At 39.3% G+C, this 22930-nt stretch overlaps 1 protein-coding gene across 3 annotated transcripts in view; it reads left to right on the forward strand.

Moving 5' to 3' along the window:
- Window positions 1-22930, forward strand: part of LOC307126269 (uncharacterized protein) — a 36435-nt gene that overhangs the window by 7973 nt on the left and 5532 nt on the right. For 2 of the 3 annotated variants that reach the window (XM_079816733.1, XM_079816732.1), the window contains one exon: window positions 8500-10632. The exons of the other annotated variant lie outside the window; for it this stretch is intronic. In XM_079816733.1, the coding sequence (XP_079672859.1) occupies window positions 8500-9782 (1283 nt within the window). In that variant the 3' untranslated portion in view covers window positions 9783-10632. Of the gene's footprint in view, window positions 1-8499; window positions 10633-22930 lie in introns of those variants that run through there. 3 annotated transcript variants of the gene reach the window in all.

The raw sequence follows: 22930 nt of genomic DNA on the forward strand, positions 1-22930 counted from the left end.
ATTCCTTTAGTGACTCACTTTTCAAAACCCCGCCTTTACGTGACGCTAATCTGCGGTGATTGGTCCGATGACCCAGCCAGTTGTGATTGGTATAGTCTGTGCAGATATTTTCGGAAACGGAACGCCCATCAAAGTCTTATAGTGACAGTAATTTGTTAATATGTGTCAGGAGTTATGAATATGAAAACCGCGTCTGTACCGTTTGATTGTAATATGAGCCTCAGCTGATCTCATTCATAAAAAAACTCCTCTCTCTCCTCTCGAAGACTCGCGACAAATCAACATCCCTCAGGGCTTTTAGTTCAAAAGTGTGCAGATGAGGAGACATATTGATAGATTCTCATATGTCTGTGTCAAATTTCTAAACAGAGGAGTATTTTTTATTCAATACTTCCTCAAAATGCGCAGATGTAGCCTGATCATGAGCGATTGAGTCTCTTATGTGTTGTTTTCAATTCATCCTGGCAGCCGGGGGGCGCTCTGTGCACATGTAGTCCATGTACAGACAGACGAAGAAGATACCATGTGCCATAATAGAAGTCCATAATAAAAGCTTCCTGAGATCGCGAAACATACATTTGACAACTAATAAACACTCAATCGTGACGATGTATGGTTTGTCTTCAAGCCACTTAGTCTTCAAATGCTCATCCTTGGGCAGATGAAAAAAGTTTGCTTTTGAGTCTCACTTCAGAACACAGCATCTCGTCGCCATGATGTTTTCTAGTTTTCACTGGCCTCTTGGAGCGCAATAAGTGGGCGTATCGTATTCAAATAACTTGACAAGTTGACGTCATCTAGTCAGAGAAAAAGCTTCGGTCTTCTAACGATTCTTAAAAATGACTCCGAGTCGACTCTTACTTTTGAAAGAAAATAACTATATATACGGTGCACTGTCATATTTCAAACTATGCAGGATGTTTTTGTTCACTTAGATCTATGTTACACACTACATGAAAGGTAAATTTCAAAATTCCATGATAGGTGCTCTTTAATCTATAATGTATGACCTTGGTTTGAGGGTTTTTTCGTCTTTTAAGAAAAGTAAAGAAGTAATTTGACTATGTTGAATGAAGGGCTGAAAAGTGTGTATAGTCTCGTCCAGTTGGATACACATTTCTCCAAATATCAATACCAATTTCACTTAACATATTAACTTTCTTGCTCACCCAGTTTTCAAGTATAGGAAATATCAATACCAATTTCACTTAACATGATATTAACTTTCTTGCTCACCCAGTTTTCAAGTATAGGATTTTTCCTAGAATAGTCCAGTTTTGACAGTGAATATTCATGTCACCTCCACGTATAAATATGCCCTCGGATTCTGTAGATATCATATTAAATATTTGCCTGAAGAAAGCCCATTGACTACCAGGAGGGGCGTAGATGTAAATCGACCTTCTTTATCTTTCTTTTCCGACAAATGCTTGTAAGTTACTTGACTTGATATAAGAATCGTAACTCCCTGTCTGTGACCAGATTTATAAAAAATATTTAAATCTCCCTTGTTTAAGTTTCGTTTAAATGTGTCTCTTGTATAATGGCTGTTTGAGTTCTTAGTTTAGAGAGCATTTCGCTTTTGAGGGTTTAATACACCATTAACATTAAAGGAGATAACTCTCAGTCTCTGCATATTGTCTCCATATCAAAATTGCAATTAATAACTGTACTTCTTTTACAAGGTCCATTTTCTGTGCTACATCCTCTTTGCTGCAATGAACATCAGCTACAAAACAATACAAAGTGGAACAACAAACATACTGTAACAAACATGGTAATAATCTGAATCCAAACTTCTAAAAATAGGTTCTAAAAATAACCTTTACTCTGTTTGGGAAAGTCAGTTTTCACCACAGGAGAGCCCTACGAGATCACCTTACTGTGATAGTCACTCATCTCTTCTGGCTAGTGAGTTTCGCGGTGCTCCTGATCATATTATCTCAATCTGACAGACATTTTAATGTAAAAAAAAAAAAAAATTAACGTTATTTATCCGAGTCTTTTACAATCAAAGGAGACAGAGAGAAAAAAAAATACTGCATTGCACAGGTTTGAGTTCTCATAACGAAAAAATAAATAAAAAGTCCTGGCGAATCAGTCACTCAACTAAATGTAGCCTACCCGAGTTCACATGACAAAAGACGAAAATCAACCCATGCGGTGAACTCGTGATTATCTGGCAAAGAAAATACCGGCACTTAGTTCACTGAGTGCGCTCGTGCCAATTAATTAAACATCCTCTGCGGATTTGCGTTGCTCAAACCAGAAGTCCTTTATGAACTTTTTGAAGCGTCAAAGGGGTTGTTGCGTAGCTGTTAATGGATTGAGAGAAAGCTTTCAGAATTCATCAAAAAGATCTTCGTTTGTGTTCCGAAGATGAACAAAAGTCTTAATTTTGAATGACGCGAGTAATTAATAAAATAATTTAAATTTTTTGGGTGAACTACCCCTTTTAGACATTTCTGATGCTCCTGTGAGTGACCATATTGAGTTCTCAGAGATGTTTAAAGCTGACTCTTTCCACTGGTACTGAGTTGTAGCTCTTCTCTGCTGCTAATGTCCACCATCATCTCCACCCTTTAATTAAAATGTCACATCTTTTTTAGAAACATGACTAAACCACAGTTTAAGTTAATATTAGAGGTCGCCCAATAAGGCAGGACCTCAGACTGAGTCATTTTGCAAAAAAAATTCTGCTGGTGCGACCAAAATTTTGATATAGGTCACGCTGGCACGACCACAACAACGTTTCCCAACATCGAATGGAAAACTAAATTAAAGCGGAACAAAACTGCGCTACTCATTTATGCTTCACGGGCTGTTTATTAGTTCAAATTCATAATAGGTTGGTTCAAAAATTTCGATATTTCGATATGTCGATACTGATACTGAAATATCTGAAACGGTACGAAACTCCTTTTCTCCAATATCGATACCAGCTGTGCTCTCCTCTCCAACCGACAGCGAGTTGACACGCACACGCCTCCTCTCATGCAGTCCAGTTAACCCTCTGAACACGGCGAACGCGCGTTCTGCTGGATTTTTCCTTATGACGGCGTGTAAGTGTTGGTGTGACCAGTCTGAATTTCGCGCGGGATTGCACATAATTCTACTCATTGCTGCGGATTTCGTGCTCGCATCTTAAGCGCACACACATACCGGTATAAAAAAAGACAAACGATCACTTACTGCTCTTGACTGATTAACTTCTTTAGCTTTAATGATTCCTCTGGATAATCTTAATTGTAAAACATTAAATACAATGTTATTTTAAATTTAATTACTTAGTTTTTTTTTTACTTCAATTTCTTACCTGAATACTGTTATGCCTACCTGGAAAAAATAAAGCAGTATTTAATTTGTATCATTATTCTATTGTATTTATTTGTGCCATTGTTTGTAATTTGTTTATTTATTCTTATTTTATTACTGTTTACTCGTCTTTTTAAATTCAATTTGAAATCAAGCTTCCTTGTGCTGTATGTAAGCTATTGCAACAAAATTATTTATCAAATATTTGTGAGATAATTGTAATGGTAGTTGATCAACGTTTATATATGAGAAAAAGCTTAAAAGCTTTATCATATAAACTGATCTCTTCAGAATAAATGTTTAATTGCCTATCTCTAGACTTTCAATAGACGGACAAAAAAATAAATTATATTAAAAATATCTATTTGACAGTGTAACAACAATGAGTTTCGGGGAATAATTAATTAAAATGGTATAAATATTCATGAGTCTATGAATACGATTTGCTTGTTGTACAGACAATATTAACTTATAACGGAACCTTTAATCATGTAAAAGTAACCTTTATCCAAATTGATTTCTTCATCAATTATCAATCTTACAAACTTTAAGAAACATTAATCTGCTTGATCAGGACAAATATTTCTTATGTTTGTACAATTTGTATTACTGAAGTTGTAATACAGGAAAATCAAGCTTAAATGGGTAGCTAAAATCTTACGTCTCATTGACTTTGATATTTTTGAGCAAAACAATACGGATTCAATTTAATGCAATTATTGGGTTTTAAGAAAACAACTACAAGGAAAAATCATACAAACGAATAATATAAAGGGAAAAAGAATGATGGAAAGAGAGAGTTAATGAGGGAGAGAGAGAGAGAAAGAGACAGAGACAGCTCCACAGCCCTTTCAGAGACCTCAAGAAATTAACTGTCCCGTGAGCAGGAATAATTCAGACAACCTTTTACACGCAGTTTGATTGTGAAATAGAATACTTGCATTACTATGGCTTCTCGTGTAAGTGTCTGAGTTCGAATCGTCGGGGAAGTTCGCTAAGGATTTGCGGGTTCCAGGAAAATTTCTCTGAAGTTTAGGAAAGTCGTTCAAGAAGTCTGCCGGTTTCTCTCTCCGTTGCGGGGATGCCTTCTCTCAGGGTGGTGAAGGCCAGGGGGGGGTCTTCCTCGTTGTGGCAGAATGCAAAGAGTTAATGGTCAGTTCCCGTTCTTATAGATGGGATGGCCGACGCCCAGAGAGTTGGAGGGATCCAATCATGTCCGGGGAGACAGAAGGCCCGAGTTTTCCTTAGTTCCTGGACCCCCTCCTCTTGGCTAATCAATTGAGTGATCATTTTAAGCCTCTATTCTTAGAAAGCTGGTACTTCTGTAATAATGCATCTTGTTGTAATTTGTGAACGAGATTCGGTACAGTCGGGTCTCTGCGATAACAGCGATACCAAGAACTGTCATTCTGCGACTTGAGCATACAGAGATACAGGATTATCACAGTTACTGGCATACAGAGTTTGATTTACATACAGTAAACATCCTAGTTATTCTAATACATCGTATAAAGACATTAAATCAACCAAATATATATATTTAAACGTTATTGAGGCAGTTTTGGTCCACATGGTTCAAATAACGCGTGTGTGTGTGTGTGTGTGTGTGTGTGTGTGTGTGTGTGTTGGACAGTTCAGCATGCTCAGCTATGTGTGTGTGTGCCCATTCGTACAAAGGGTGTGTGTGGGTGAGGGTGTAAAGTCCCCTGAATGTCTCGGGGCTATAACATTCAACGCTCCAATCTCTTGCGAGGCATTGTGGCTCCTTGGGTTGTTAATTAACTTAAAAAGCCACATCAACACAGAGACCCTTTGTCTATGTATGATCGTGGACACACTCTAGATTTACTTATCAGTAAGGGTCTAAATATTTCATCAATAGTTATTAAGGATGTGGCAATGTCTGATCATTTCTGTATTTTCTTTGATATATCAATCTCTCCTGCCATTGAAACTAGATCTGTCTCTATCAAAAAGAGATGCTTAAATGAGAACACTAGTGTGCTGTTTATGAAGGCTATATCTCTAACACCAAGCATATCTGCAGACTCTGTTGATTTTCTCCTTGACTCTTTTAACTCAAAAGTTAAGGGTGTAATTGATGATATTGCTCCTGTAAAAGCCAGGAAAAAGAGTGGCAAACAAAAAGCACCTTGGAGAAACTCAACAGCAGTGCAATTAATGAAAAGACAATGCAGGAAATCGGAACGCATGTGGCGAAAGACAAAACTTGTAGTCCATTATAAGATCTATAAAGACAGTCTTCGTGCTTTCAATGTGGAACTAGGCAAAGCTAGACAGACCTTCTTTTCAAATATTATAAACAGAAACATAAACAACACGCGCACTCTTTTTGCTACTGTAGAGAGACTAACAAACCCCCCGAGTCACATTCCCAGTGAAATGCTCTCAGACAGCAAATGTAGTGAGTTTGCTTCCTTCTTCTCTGAGAAAATCATTAATATCAGAAATGCGATCAGCACATCGTTCAGTTGCTCTGAGGTGAATCAGATCAGACCACAGCCTCAGAAAGTTACTATGACTGATTTCGAAGCAATTGATGGTAAAATTTTAGAAGAAACAGTACAGCACCTTAAAACATCAACCTGCGCCCTTGACACACTCCCCACTTCTTTTTTCAAAAGTGTGTTTAACTGTTTAGAAGCAGATCTCCTAGAAGTGGTAAACGCCTCACTTCTTTCTGGGACTTTTCCAAACTCCCTTAAAACCGCAGTAGTTAAGCCTCTCCTGAAAAAGAGAAATCTGGATAACTCCATATTGAGCAACTACAGACCAATCTCAAATCTCCCCTTCATAGGCAAGATCATTGAAAAAGTTGTTTTCAGTCAGCTGAACAAATTCTTAAGCTCAAACGGATACTTTGACAATTTTCAATCTGGTTTCCGACCGCATCACAGCACAGAGACGGCCCTCATTAAGATAATAAATGATATTCGCCTCAATACAGATACAGGCAAAACATCAATTCTGGTACTACTGGACCTCAGTGCTGCATTCGACACTGTTGACCACAAAATACTTCTTGACAGGCTAGAAAATTGGGTTAGGCTTTCTGGAATGGTCCTCAAATGGTTCAGGTCATACTTAGAAGGGAGAGGTTATTATGTGAGTATAGGTGACCATAAGTCTGAGTGGACATCCATGACATGCGGAGTCCCACAAGGGTCAATTCTTGCACCACTCCTATTCAACCTGTACATGCTGCCACTGAGCCAAATAATGAAAAATAACAAAATGGCTTACCACAGCTATGCTGACGACACCCAGATCTACTTAGCCCTATCACCTAATGACTACAGCCCCATTGACTCTCTATGTAAATGCATTGATGAAGTTAACAGTTGGATGTGCCAAAACTTTCTTCAGTTAAACAAAGACAAAACTGAAATTACTACATTTGGAAACAAAGATGAAATTCTCAAGGTGAATGCATATCTTGAGGCTAAAGGCCTGAAATCAAAAAATCAAGTCAGGAATCTTGGTGTGATTTTGGAGTCAGACCTGAGTTTCAATAGTCATGTCAAAGCAATAACTAAATCCGCTTACTATCATCTCAAAAATATATCAAGAATTAGATGCTTTGTTTCCAGGCAAGACTTAGAGAAACTCGTTCATGCTTTTATCACCAGTAGGGTGGATTATTGTAATGGTCTTCTCACCGGCCTTCCCAAAAAGACCATTAGACAGCTGCAGCTCATACAGAACGCTGCTGCCAGGATCCTGAGCCGAACCAGAAAATATGACCATATCACACCAGTCCTCAGATCTTTACACTGGCTTCCAGTTACATTTAGGATCGATTTTAAAGTGCTATTACTTGTATATAAATCACTCAATGACCTAGGACCTCAATACATTGCAGATATGCTGATTAAATACAAACCCAACAGATCACTCAGATCATCAGGATCAAGTCAATTAGAAATACCAAGGGTTCACTCAAAGCAAGGAGAGTCTGCTTTTAGCTATTATGCCAGCCGTAGCTGGAACCAGCTTCCTGAACAGATCAGATGTGCTCCAACAGTAGCCACTTTCAAATCCAGACTCAAAACACATCTGTTTAGCTGTGCATTTACTGAATGAGCACTGTGCCACTGTACGTGCTTTGTCCGAACTGCTTGCATTTTAATTTATATGCTTAAATTTAACCCTGTTTTTATTTTTATTTTTAATTATACTCTTTATTTTTATCTTTCAATATTTTCTTTATTTTTTATTTCTTTAAATTCCTATTATAACTGTAATATTTTTATTTCATTTCTGTGTAAAGCACTTTGAATTGCCACTGTGTATGAAATGTGCTATACAAATAAACTTCTCTTGCCTTGCCTATGTATGATCTGATTAGACAAGTCACGAGAGACTGTGAGGAGTTCAAGCTTTAGTCCATCCGGCCAGATGTCCAGAGCTATAATGCATTATTGCTACAACAGTTTAAGCAGCGTTTTTTCCCCCTGTGGTATCGACTATGGTATCGAATATCGATACTTTTTTAGGTTTCGTATCGAAGTTAGAAATTCCAGTATCGTGACAACACTAGTTCGAACTACTTGTGAGTCAATCTCGATCACGTGACATGGTTACTAGACAGGGCTGGGATATCCTGTGAAGAAATACGTTGAATTCTCCACAGAATTAATAACATCGCTGTAAAAGTCTGCATATAAATTATTTGATCGCTGCAAGGTCTAGTGAGAAGCATTAAGATTCGGTGCTGAGTTCTGTTATAAAACAGATATCAGATCAAACAGCACTGACGTGGAAACCAGGTGCAACATTGAGCCATGAATGAACAAGTTATAAAAGACTAAGTCCACAAATCAACAACATTCACCAGGATTTAATGTAGTAATACTATCTGCAACTGTGGTATTGTGACAGAAATAGACAAACGTCTTACTCCAGCACTTCAAAACTATAATATTATAATGTTTAAATGTTATTTTCAATGTGATGAGCAAAACATTATTTGATCATCCTTCAAATATTGTCCCCATTTATAAAACTTAAAGTTTTAAGATGTAGGAAAACTCACACTACATATATACTAGATCCTATTGCCACTGTATCATTATATGTTGTTTGTTGCCTTGAATGTCTAAATGTTCTGATGTCTACTGCTTTGTACCATTAAACTGGTGTTATTATCTCTGTTCACCTTAGACCTGATGCTGCTGAAAGAAGAGAGTCAAGAACTGAATGAAATGGAAGAGAAAGATCAAGATTTCATAACTGGAGAAAAATATTTTAGTTGTTCACGGACTGAAAAGAGTTCTGCACAAAAAAGAGCAAAAAAAACAGGAACTAGAAACTTTAAAGTCCACATGGGAAATCAGAATGGAGAGAAGCGTTTCATGTGCGCTCACTGTAAAAAGAGTTTCAGTACTAAAATGATCCTCAAGACTCACATGAGAATTCACACTGGAGAGAAGCCTTACACCTGCACCCAATGTGGAATGAGTTTTACACATAAGGCATCCCTTGATATCCACTTGATAAGTCACACTGGAGAGAGGCCTTACACCTGCAAACTGTGTGGGAAGAGCTTCTCTCAAAAAGGAAATCTTAAGTGTCACATGAGAATTCACAATGGAGGGGAGAGTTTCATGTGCGCTCACTGTAGAAAGAGTTTCAGTACTAAAATAAACCTCAAGACTCACATGAGAATTCACACCGGAGAGAAGCCTTACACCTGCACCCAGTGCGGAATGAGTTTTACATACAAGGTATCCTTTGATATCCACTTGATAAGTCACACTGGAGAGAGGCCTTACACCTGCGAACAGTGTGGGAAGAGCTTCTCACAAAAAGGAAGTCTTAAGTGTCACATGAGAATTCACACTGGAGAAAAGCCTTACACCTGCAAACTGTGTGGGAAGAGCTTCGCAGAAAATAGACATCTTATAGATCACATGAGAATTCACAATGGAGGGGAGCGTTTCATGTGCTCTCAGTGTAGAAAGAGTTTAAGTAGTAAATTAAGCCTCAAAACTCACATGAGGATTCACACTGGAGAGAAGCCTTACACCTGCACCCAGTGTGAATTGAGTTTTACATACAAGGTATCCCTTGATATCCACTTGAGAAGTCACACTGGAGAGGACCCTTACAGTTGCAAACAGTGTGGGAAGAGCTTCTCACAAAAAGGACACCTAAAGACTCACATGAGTATTCACTCTGGAGAGAAGGCGTTCGCCTGCCCTCACTGTGGAAAGAGTTTCAGAACTAAAGGAAACCTTGAGTCTCACATGAGAGTTCACACTGGAGAGAAGCCTTTTACGTGCTCTCAGTGTGGAAAGAGTTTCAGTCAGAAAGGAACCCTTGAGGTTCACATGAGAGTTCACACTGGAGAGAAGCCTTTCAGGTGTCTTCAGTGTGAAGAGAGTTTCACATATCGCACAGACCTGAAACGGCATATGAAAACTCATTCTGGAAAGACATTGTAGTGTTCCTCAGTGTGATGAGATTTAGAAAAGGAGCAATATCAAAATTCATCTGCACATTAATTATGATCAGTGAGCACCCTTTTGAAACCTATAATGACAAATGGCACACCCTACGGTCTCATGGTCTTAACATACACTTACGTGCGGCAGCTATTGTAAGTCCACAAGAATGAAAGTGCATGTAAAGTGTGCCATTTGGGACCAGGCCTAATTTCCGTATAACCCTAATGGGTTTATTCGTCTCTGGGATCCAGGTAACCAGCAGACCCTCTCGCTCCTCCGTGAATGCTACTGGTGGCCAGGTGAACGCTTTGTTCAATATCCCTTCTGTGCCAACAGAAGGCAAGCTCCATCCTCTACCCATTCCTCACCATTCATGGTCTCACCTGGAAATAGACTTTGTTACCGACACACCTCCATCCGACGAAAACGCATGCATCCTAGTAGCTGTCGACTGCTTCTCCATAACCTGCAAACTCATCCCATTTAAATACTCCCATCTAATACAAGGCCTTTTTCCATAACATCTTCTGTAACTTCAGGTTACCCGAAGACATTGTGTTCGATAGAGGCTCACAGTTCACCTCTCTTGTCTGGAAAGCCTTCTTTTGTCTTCTTGAAGTTCCAGTGAGCTTGTCTTCCGGCTATCACTCCCAAACCAATGGCCAGACTGATCGCAAGATTCAATAAATTAGACATTACCAGTTAGCATCATCGTCCTTGTCTTCTACGTGCAAGCAGAAAGACTCATCAGTTAAATGTGACTGTCATTTGAACTGCTTATGCTCATGACACCTGTCTGAAGATCTTCAAGATCACCACCAACGCTTTAATAAAGAACTGTTACGTTTACTTCTGTTATGTGTCTTTGTTTCATGACAATAATAGATGTGTCTTATTTAATCATGATATTGTAACTGTCGTGTCTTGCTCATGTTATACCCACAAACAACCCTACATAAATTACAGAGGATACCAGGGTCTTTTTTTGTGGCAGCCCATCCGCATCTGTTTTTTTCTGTTAGTTTTTCAGGCAGTTTTATTCACTTCTCTCGAAAGAGCCACGCAATTCACGTCTCTGCTGAAGTTTGAGGGGGATCATTATTAAAAAAAGAAATCATGAAATAAAATGCATTTACATGGTAGGAATAATCACTGCTGCTGAAGCAAAACATTTAAGATGACAGGAGAAAGAAAGAAATCTGACAATATCCAATACATGTGAATCAAACAAATAGGCCTAACAATTTATATCGTTTCACCTAGAGCTCAAAAGAATACACGTAAGCCTAATCTGTTTTAAAGGGCATATTGCATTTTATTTTCTTTAAAAATGAATATTTAACATTGAATGAAAATACCATATTTAAAATGTTTTAAAAGGACATGGCCACTTTATCTATTAAATTTGTGGCCGTTTTGTTGACTTTGTAAAAAACTTTATTTTTTCAACATCGCGTCAAATTACGTCACGAGAGGGAGTCATTTGCCAGGCTCTGCGGTGGCTCAGTGCAGAATAAGTTGGTGTTTTCGGTAGTTTTTTGTTTTCAATTTATCATCGTCATGGTATATTATTGTGTCCAGCCTGTCAGGACATCGAGTCCACAGGTTTCCTAACAAAACAAAAAGTTAGGAAACCTGCATGGATGGTGTTTTGTATCAGTGAAGAAACTTCTGCATCGGCTTCGAAAAACGCGGTGGTGTGTAGCGTTCACTTTAGACCCGATCATCATCCCGGGGATATGATGGAGTTCAACATTGTAATACGCATGTAAAGTGTGATATTAAATGAATAAACATCCACGTCCGCGATGCTTCTTCACCGTTGTTTGTGAATCAGTTTCAACATTGATGAACACAAAGTATGTACATTAACACAAATGCATAGTCTCACACTTTTCAAAACAGTTTTGAATTATGTGCTGGTAATGCCAGGTATGTTTACACATACTAGGAATTTGTTGTAGTGACAGAAGCTCCACAGTGCACAGAATGACAGTGACAAGACACAGATAATAAAAATAACAATATACAAATATACAGACAATGTGCAAAATAGCATAGACCCAATATACAAATTAAAAATAAATTATATAAGCAACATACTATGTACACGTATTTTAGGTTTAAATTAGTGATGTAAATAAGTGTGTTAAAAATAAGTGAATAAAAGGAATGTACAATTCTGTGTGAGCGTGTGTGTGTGTGTAAACGTGTGAGTTTCTCGTTTATTGTGAAGTGTTCATGAGATGGATTGCCTGAGGGAAGAAACTGTCCCTGTGCCTGGTCGTTCTGGTGCTCAGGGCTCTGTAGCGTCGACCGGATGGCAACAGTTCGAAGAGGGAGTGTGCTGGATGAGAGGGGTCCAGAGTGATTTTGCCAGCCCTTTTACGTACTATGGATAATTACAGATCTTGGAGAGTGGGGAGGGTTGTACCAGTGATTCGCTCAGCAGACTACCCTCTGTAGTCTCCTGAGGTCAGATCTGGTAGCTGAGCTGTACCAGATGGTAATTGAAGTGCATAGGATGGATTCAATGATGGTAGAATAAAACCGTTTCAGCAGTTCCTGTGGCAGATTGAACTTCATCAGTTGGCAGAGGAAGTTCAACCTCTGTTGGGCTTTTTTCCCAATGGAGGCAATGTGAATGTCCCACTTCAGGTCCTGAGAGATGGTGGTGCCCAGGAACCTGAATGACTCCACTGTTTTTACAGTGCTGTCCATGATGGTGAGTGGGGGGAGAGCAGGGGGGTTTCTCCTGAAGTTTCTCTATATAACATAACGTTTAGTGTGGACGCATATTGACAAATGTGACTTATGCCTGATTGAAGCTTATTAGTTTCTGTAATTGGTAAGTATCAATACTCCTAGTTGACCAATACCAGCTTTGCTATTACCTGATAAACGTTAGCTAACGTGTACATATCATTAGCTAACACTGGTCTCTCACCGAGACACCTGCCCTGTTCTCAACCTGTTCTCCTCACACAACAACTCAATTTGTCTTCATTAATCATTGATATGTCTAATCCTGACCTATCCCTAAGTGTGTGTCATAAATGTATGGCTGTGGTCTGCCATATGAGTATTAATAAACATTTATAATTTCCTCAGCGTCCAAACTGTCATTGCGATCCATTGTTTTCCTATTGTTGAAATTGACCGCACTCTGCCATTATGTCATTTCCGTTTTTGGCATTTTTAGCTGCGGAAGTAACATTTTCTCATAAAAATGACTCCAAAAGCCTTAGTAGCGTATTTATATGTATATTTTAAAATCTAGTTCCTACATCATTTTTCTATACATTGACTCATTGGGTACTCTAACCTGCAATATGCCCTTTAAAGGTGTGTATATTAATGCATGTATTATATTTATTTTAATTTAAGAAGTTTAATATTGTCAATTAATATTATAATTATATGAATATATTATACATAATTATAATTAATATAATATAAATATTAGGGGTGTAATGGTACACAAAACTGACGGTTCGGTACGCACCTCGGTTTTGAAGTCACGGTTCATTACGGGTTCGGTACAGCAGTTTTACAAAATTGTTTATTATTTTAAACAGTTCACTGAAATTTTTTTTGTCTGTCCTTAAATTAATTCAATTACAACTAAAAGTTTCTTAAAGATAATGCTGTAAACTAGGCTATATAGTGAGCCCTTACTTGCACATCACCATGGTAGGCTATAAAGGTTAACAACATAATTAAATTGCTATATCTCGATCAGCCTCAAGATCGTCCTTCCAGCCGAGAGGAAGTCCGGCTTTTACAGCCCCTACTTCATTGTACTCAAGAAGAGCTGTGGGTTATGACCAATCCTGGACCTGGCGTCTTGAACCAAACCCTTCACAGGCTGCCATTCAAGATGTTGACAGCCAAACTCATTTTTGAATGCATTCGTCCTTTGGATTGGTTTGCAGCAAATGCTGAAGGATGAGTACTTTCATGTCTCCATTATTCCTTTACACAGAGCGTTTCTATGATTTGCATTCGGGGGGCAGGCATACCAGTACACGGTTCTCCCATTCGAGTTAGTTTTGTCTCCTCGTGTCTTTACGAAAGTCGTTGAGGCAGCCCTTGTGCCACGACTGGCTGATTCTAGCTCACTCTCGAGATCAGGTTTACGAACACAGGGACTTGGTGCTCCAGCACCTCACCTGTCTGGGCCTTCGGGTCAATTGGGAAAAGAGAAAACTCTCCCCTGTGCAGAGGATCTCTTTTCTCGGTATGGATATCGACTCAGCTGCCATGTACGCGCAGCTTGCAAGCAAGTGCACTCAGTCACTGCTGACTTTTCTTCGCCAATTTGAGAGCAAGAATGTGGTTCCACTGAATTTATTTCAGAGGCTCCTGGGACATATGGCATCCGCAGCTGCAGTAATGCCGCTAGGTTTACTTCATATGAGACCACTTCATTACTGGCTTCGCGATTGAATCCTGAGATTGGCATAGCAACCAGGCACGCTCCGGGTCCCAGTCACTCGGGCCTGCCTTAAGACCTTCACCCTGTGGTCGAACCTCACTTTTCTACGGGCCGGAGTGCCCTTACAACGAGTTTCCAGGCATGTTGTTGTATCAACAGATGCCTCTACCATTGGCTGGGGTGCCATGTGCAATGGTTATGCTGCTGCGGGCTCCTGGAAAGGACCCCAGTGCCTATGGCATTTCAATAGCCTCAAGTTGCTGGCTGTATGTCTGGAGACTCCATCCCCAGTCGGTTCAGCTGATTTGGGAACTGTTCGGTGATGCACAGGTAGATCTGTTTGCCTCCCACGACACTTCCCATTGCCGCTGGTTTTACTCTCTGACCGAGGGGACCCTCGGCACGGATGCACTAGCGCACAGCTGGCTGTGGGGCCTACACAAGTATGCGTTTCCCCCAGTGAGCCTTCTTGCACAGGTTTTGTGCAAGATCAGGGAGAACAAGGAGCAGGTCCTCTTGGTCGCCCCATATTGGCCGGCCAGACAGGGCACCATATGGCACCCGTGTCCCGACCTGTGGAACCTACACGTGTGGGCCCTGGACGGGACACAGAAGGTTTGAGTACCCTACCACCTCAGGTGGTGGCTACCATCACTTCCCTTAGAGCCTTGTCTACAAAACAGGCCTATGCCTCTTTGGAACCTCTTTGTCACCTGGTGCTCTTCTCTCAGAGAATACCCCAGAAAATGGGGTCTGTGCTGTCCTTCCTCCAAGAAAGGTTGGATCAAAGGCTGTCTCCTTCCACCCTTAAGGTCTATGTGGCTGCAATATCAGCACACCATGACCTTGTGGATTCGAAAACAGTGGGACAGCACAACTTGGTCAGCAGGTTCCTTAGAGGAGCTAGGAGGATAAATCCACCTCACCCTCTACAGATGCCCTCTTGGGACCTTCCAGTAGTCTTATCTGCCCTGCAGAGCTCCCTTTGAGCCTTTGCAGTCCATTGTGTTTAAGTTCTTGTCTATGACGACAGCGCTCTTGATTGCTTTTGCCTCCATCAAGAGCATAGGGGATCTGCAGGCATTTTCGGTTGACGAAGTGTTCCTGGTATTCGGGCCGGCTAACTCACACGTTATCCTGAGACCCCGGCCTGAATATGTGTCCAAGGTTCCCACCACTCCTTTTAGGGACCAGGTGGTGAACCTGCAAGCGCTGTCCCTGGAGGAGGCAGACCCAGCCTTGGCACTGCTCTGTCCAGTACGTGCCGTCAGAGCTTACATAGACAGTACGCAGTGTTTCAGGACATCAGACCAGCTCTTTGTCTGTTTTGGAGGGCAGCAGAAAGGGAAAGCTCTCTCCAAGCAGAGGTTGTCTCACTGGATCGTGGACACTATTGTCCTGGCATACCAGGTTCAGGGACTGCCCTAGGAGTAAGAGCACACTCCACCAGGACTGTGGCTTCTTCTTGGGCTTTAGCACATGGTGCCTCGCTGACAGACATTTATAGAGCTGCAGGTTTTTGCGAGATTCTATAATCTCTGTGTAAAGCCAGTGTCCTCTTGTGTACTCGCTCCAAATGGCCAGTAATGGACAGGCTCAGGTGTCATCGCTTGCTGTGGCATTGCACTCCATGGACTGGATGTGTGCACTATTTCACTCAGGTAAGTTTTCATGCTATTGGTTCGTTTTGTAGAACTCGAAGGCGATTGGCTTCTAAGCGAAACCTCCATTACGTCAGTCAAGTCAACTTTATTTATTTAGCGCTTTTTACAATGCCGATTGTTTCAAAGCAGCTTCCCGGTGTTAAACAGGAAAATAATGCAACACAATTTGATTTGGCTGTACAGCCGCTCTGGAGAAAACAGTGATGTCATCTAGCTCATTTCAATTATCATATAGTGACAATGTGGGCAGATCAGTAATTTAGTTGATGTATTTAATTTAGTTTAGTAATTCAAGTTGAAAATTTAGCGTCCCCAACTGAGCAAGCCAAAGGTGACAGTGGCAAGGAACCAAAACTCCATCAGGTAGCATAATGGAGAAAAATAAACCTTGGGAGAAACCAGGCACAGTCGGGGTGCTGTATCATGCTATATACGAGTTTATTGAGGATGATGTGTCGATCAAACAATTAAGTAGGAATATTTGAAAGATCGGAGTCATCATGCCGGAGACAGGTTTATTGAGGATGCCGTGTCGATGAGGCAATTTCAGGGGGAGTCTAGGTTTGGTCTCTGCACACTTCAGGGATGCGTTGGTCATGTCTGGGCGCAGGTCCACCATCTGATCTGGAAACGGCCTGGATCCGGCTGACTGCAGTAAACCTCGGGATAAACAGAGAGACTAACATTAGCGTAGATGCCATCCTTTTTATGATGTAACGAGTACATCAGGTGTTATGGGAAGTGTTAAGTGTTAGTTGAACTAGCTAATGCAGCCTAACAATTATTTAATTGAAAAAAAAAATGTTTATGTGTATGCCATAGTAAAGAGATGTGTTTTTAGTCTAGATTTAAACTGACAGAGTATGTCTGCTTCCCGAGCAATGCTAGGAAGACTGTTCCAGAGTTTAGGTGCTAAATAGGAAAAGGATCGACCGCCTGCAGTTGATTTTGATATTCTAGGTATTATCAACTGTACAGAATTTTGAGACCGCAATAGATGTGATGGAGTATAATGTGTTAAGAACTTGCTCAAGTACTGGGGAGCTAAACCATTTAGTGCTTTGTAAGTAATAAGCAAGTTTTTAAATGTATGCAATGTTTAATAGGAAGTCAGTGCAGTGTTGACAGAACCGGGCTAATATGAAAACTAACGCCATGCTTCCAAATGATATCTCCCAGTGGTAGCATGTACAGGGTGAAAAGCAACAGTCCTAGCACTGAGCCTTGCGGTACTCTATACTGAACTTGTGATCGGTGTGACATCTCTTCATTTACTGCTACAAACTGATAACAGTCAGATAAGTATGATTTAAACCATGCCAATGCAATTCCACTAATGCCAACATAATTTTCGAGTCTATTCAAAAGAATGTTGTGGTCGATAGTATCAAATGCAGCGCTAAGATCGAGTTACACTAATAGAGAGATACAACCACTATCGGATGATAAGAGTAAATAATTTGTAACTCTGATGAGAGCAGTCTCAGTACTATGATACGGTCTAAATCCTGACTGGAAATCCTCACAGATACCATAAAAGGAGCATAATTGTGAGGACACTGCCTTTTCAAGTATTTTTGACAGAAAGGGTAGATTTGAGATCGGCCTGTAATTGACTAATTCTAATGACTAATTTTTTATGGTCTTTTCTGTATGCGGTCATGCTCTCTTTCCACGAAATGCGAGAAACCTCAATTTTGGTTTTCTCCCAGTCAGTCACTGAAGTAACGTAGTAACGGAGTTCCCTTCCTACAGGTAGGAAATGCGTATATATGAAGGAGTTGTAAGAGGAAAAAAAGAAAGAAAAGAGAAACAGATTATCTGAGACAACCGCCTAGTTGGTGAGACTGAATGCATCGCTGCTGTGTTTGAGCCAGGCTGGATCGCTAAAGCGGACGTGAGTTGCGGGGGTCATCACTGTAGTGCGGCTGGTTTGCACTTTGGGGTGCTGGCAGCAGAGTGACGTAGTCTTTTTGGGAAACAAAAACTGTATTTTTTATTTTGACAAGATTGAGCTTGTCTGGCACCCGAACTATGTAAATTAATTTAGACTGCTGCTTTAAACTTTGGGCCCGCCACTGTTACAAGACGTTTTTGATACTCCGAATCAATTGAATTAGATGCTTCACGTAATGATTCAGTGATTCAAAGATGTCGATCCACCGCACACTGAATGCAACAAGAACACAAACACCCATGTAATTAATTAACTTTTACAAACCATCTGCTTGTTTTATTGAAAATAGTATATGTTAAATATAATTTACAGATAATTAAATACCAACATTAACTCATAAAATATGAAGAGTTCTTAAAGACCCCCTGTGGTGAAAATTAAGTTTTTAAGGTTGTTTATATGTATATGTGGTGTTTTTGCTGAGTATTTTCTCCTTAAAAGGACAGTGAACCAAAGACAAGCTCAAAAATGCGCTTTGAAATCGCTGGTGTTTCTGACTACCTACCAATCACGTCAACGTGCCAAAGGGCTTTAACATATCTGGGCGTACTACATTCGTATGTACATTTTGCCCGCTCTTTTATGAGTACTGTGAATTTGGACATTGTCACATACTGTTTTTCGCCTGTGATATAGTAGGGAAATATGTGATTTTGGATGCAACCATTGACTATTGTCTGAAGCAGGGGAGTCTCAAGAGAAGCCAGGTTATCCTGGTATATTTTTCTCTTGATATGAAAAATCGTGTACCTTTAGCAATAGGCCTATAGCAGGTGGATTATGTATATGATGTTATGTTGTTGTGATGAACTATATGCCGTTCTGAGTTGTTCAAAGCGTTTCTAAGGATACTGATTTTTAGAAGGCAGATTGAGATGGTGAACAGCAACTTTGTCAGGGCTCGACCATCCTTTTCATGTTCTTAGGGCTACAACTATTTCAACACATTGTTCCACATCCTGCCCAATGCGGTCCTGTTTGTGTTCCTATTTGAAAAATAAATAAGGTTGAGGCCAATATAAAATCTACTTGTTTCTGTTTGTTATTGTAATTTGACTTGACCCTTAGCAGGACTCGACTTGACTTGCTTAAGGTGGGCCACTGACTTGACTTAAATCACACTGTTAATGCAGGACTGAATGTAGTTGTTAAATAACCATTTAACAAGTGATATAGTAATGTATCACTACATCAAAAAATGTTAGTTGAAAATAAGGTACCACAAATCAGTGAATTTGAGTTTGTGTGGGTATTTGTAATCATTAAAAAAAAAATTAATCATTAAAAAAAAAAAGCCATTTATATGAATGCGATTCAGAGATGAATACTAATGTTGTCCACCAGAGGGAGCCACAGGATAGCAAATCAGTTTAAAGACTGAAAATTGTTCAATAAATTGACATGTAAAAATAGCATATAAATTAATTATAGTTCCATGAAGTTTAATAAAGCCCAATATAATAAGATCTCCAAAATACTTATAGACCATTCATTTAATTTTAATTTTAATGATTTTTTACAACATAATAATAGACCGTGTGTGACCTGGACGCATCAGTGAATGGTAAGATATTTTGCTAAATAAAATTATCCTTCCTCTGAACATGAACTTTCCTTCTAAACATGAACGGTTCTACAGAACATAGGCTTCTCTTGCCTACTCTATTTTTTTTAAATATAGCCTATAGAAATTAAATCATTATGTAATAATGAAATAATGAATGATTTTATTCAAAATAATAGACTAATTCAAAGCAAGGCCGTAACCAGGTCAAACAGAACAGTGAACGAAATTCTAGGTCTAATTCTAGTTGGGAAATAATCTTTTTGGGACTATTTGAAAACAATATTTGCATTAATTTGCATCAAATATATTATTAGTCCCAAAATTCTTCGCATGAGTCAATAAATACATAGATCCGCTGTTAACACTTGAGTTCTCTAGTTGTCTGGTGGTAGAATTTTTGTAAACCGTGTCAAAGGTTCCAGGTTCTAATCCGCTCTCATATAGTTTTTTTTTTCTTCTTCATTAAAATCAAAGCTGTTCATCAATGATCATATATTTAGAGCATGGACACGTTTGTGTGCATTTTGTTTTCTAATTTCACCGGAAAGAATAGATTCTCTCTCCGCAACGGCATTAAGCGATAGATTGACGCGCTCGTCTGTGTGTGAAGACTGTGCAGTGTGCACGAGCCAAAAGAGAACGTAAACCCCGCCTACTTTGATTTGATTGGCCTTCTCAATCATTTTGCAGTGACGAGCACTGTTGGAACACATTCGTTTCGACTGTCTGATCAGTCTCACATTCTGTTCCTGTCAATTACACGGTGTCAACCAATTATACTGCATGAGGGAGGGGTGAGCCAACTCTCTTACACACAAACTTGGAGCGGGCGGTTTAAACAGGAGTGGTTACATATGCAGTAGAAGGCCGTTTGAATGCAAGTCCAGCTATCATTCTTTTTTGAATGATTTGATGCAGTTTATTTGTAACAACAGTTTCTGTGAGTTTTCCTGTGGATTTTAACCATGTCACAGTTCATATAAAGGTGGTGAAAAAACAGGGATCTGCTTTTTTCTTTGTCTTGGGGGGTCAAACAACCTTTGCCGTCATCTTGGTGTGAATCGAAATTTGCAGGCCATAAAAGAACCATAAAACCTCACGTTGGGGCAAAAAAGCTGCACTTGAAGACCGAGAGAGAACGACAGCCAACTGTCAAATAGCATGTGCGTTCTGTGTCTGCACGTAAATGAGACAACTGTCTATTTCTGCAGATATATTAATCTATACTCATCATTCCAACGTGATCTCATGAGTATACGTGTGTATTCTTACGTAAAGTGTGATTCTATCACATTTTCATTTACACACTACGTACAATACTGACATATTGACAGCACTAAAACGTACAATATTGACGTATCCAAGTGTGAATGTGTATCAATTCTCATGTATGAATATTAAAATCATGGCTTTAATGTTTTGTTTATATTGTATTCAATTGTCACATCAACAATACATATTTTAAGTCGCAATTATTAAATTCATTTTACTAATCTACTTAATATAAAATAACATTAAATATTAAAATATTCGCACAGGAACAGGTAAGATTAGAACAGCCTTTTATCTGCACCGTTTTTTCTACTCCACTCGCTGTTTCACTATTATTCTCTGATGCACTGACTCATTCAATAAGCTGAACAGCCAATTAGTTATCTCTCTGTCACCGATGCCGATTCTACATGTTGAAACAGATATGAAAGCAGATTCAAAGCAGATTCAATTCAATTTGTTGAATCGGCCCCAAAAAACCTGACGGAGTCTGACTAGTGCCTGCGGTGAGGAACACACCAGAAAAACTTAGTCGGCCAATGCTCAAAAACGGTCCGACGGCTTGGTGTGTCCTGGGCCAATCACAAACTTTCAAACTGGGGCCTTGTTTATCATGGCTGTGTTGTGCTAAAGCAGATGCATCACATACAGATGTTGCAATAACAACAGATGGTACGCTGCCTTTTGGTAATCAAAACGTATCCACAGCATCTCTGAAAAGTTCCAAGTAGACTAAGAGGTGATGCAGGCTCACAAAATATAGACATTGCACATTTCATGATTGAACACAGAGGACTTAACTGACAGTTTTCTGGTTGGACCAAGTGTGCATAACCAGAGGATAGAAAGGCTATGGGCAGAGGTGCTGTCAGCATACTTCAGATATGTATTTCTTTTTATGGAGGCTGAAGGACTTTTACAAATCAACAACCGCACCCTCATTAGAGCTTTACATTTTGTTTTCATTCCAAGGATAAATAAGGCTTTTACAGTTCTTGAAACTACGCCTTCATTTCTCAAATGGAGCAGAGCAAAGCAAGACACACACTTAAAACATGCTGAGATTGATCAGATATGTAATAGTAAAAGTATGCAAATAAATGCCCAAATTAAGCAGTCAATAATTTTTACTTCATAAATCTAAACAAGCTGCGCTCCGACTGAGGGTTTCTATTCAGTGTTCACTTCACTGGACAAAATGTGTTCTGACGATACTCGAATAAGATAAACGTGTGTATTCAAAACATTGATGTGTATTTATTTAAATATTGTAAATCTATTATTAATGTAGGACAGTTTGTCATATTTGAAAGTGCTAGACTGAATGTTACCTATACATTGTTGTATATTTGTCTGTGGTCATAATAAAGGTTTAATTTTATTGGCAACCTTGTTTCTTGATTAATTTATAGTTTTTGCTATGGCACTTTAGAAAAATGCATCCAAACATCAATTTATAAATGTCTTGTAACTGAAAAATGAGTTACCAACCCTTGGTATGAAATAGTTTCTGCACCCTATCATGACTGTTTTAAGTTTTACACAGAATCTCACATATAAGATCATGGGACACATCATTAGGCTATGTGTATTTAAATATGCATTTCTTCAAGGATTCAAATCTTGTTTGTTTCTTAATATTTTGAACTGTGAGTTTTTGCATGTCACTTTAAATCCACTTTGTGATTTTAGACAGCAACTTGTGAACAGGACTTTTATTTTAGTCTGGCGATGTGACGTCATAAGTCTGCGTCGCGACCCTGCGTTTGTTGTGAATCGGCTGAAGAAAGGTTTGTGTTTTAAAACATTTAACTTGTTTGGATCGATAGAAATTATTAGCGTTCAGTCGATTTTTATAATTATTAGAAGAGATCTAAGACGAATTATTTTGCATTAAATGCACAATTGTATTATTTCTCTAACAGTAATAATGCCATTTAAATCTAAACGTCCAATCCACACACGAGTAACAGAAAAGGTGCGTCTCATCTCGCGTCGAATATATTGTGAATCATTTCATCGTAAACACGAACTCGGTCACTGGAGAAACTTATGATGTATTAAAAGAAGGTTTTTGATACTCCGAGTCAATTGAATCAAATGCTTCTAAGAGCTCGAATGAATGAATGAGACCTGCTGGTCAAACCAGTGTGAATGCAAGAACACAAACCCATGTTTAATTAATTAACTTTTACAAACCAACTGAAAATGTTTTCTTGAAAATTGAATGTAAAATGTAATAAAATG

Source organism: Gobio gobio, assembly GCF_949357685.1.
Source record: "Gobio gobio genome assembly, chromosome: 5".
Classification (NCBI taxonomy): domain Eukaryota; kingdom Metazoa; phylum Chordata; class Actinopteri; order Cypriniformes; family Gobionidae; genus Gobio; species Gobio gobio.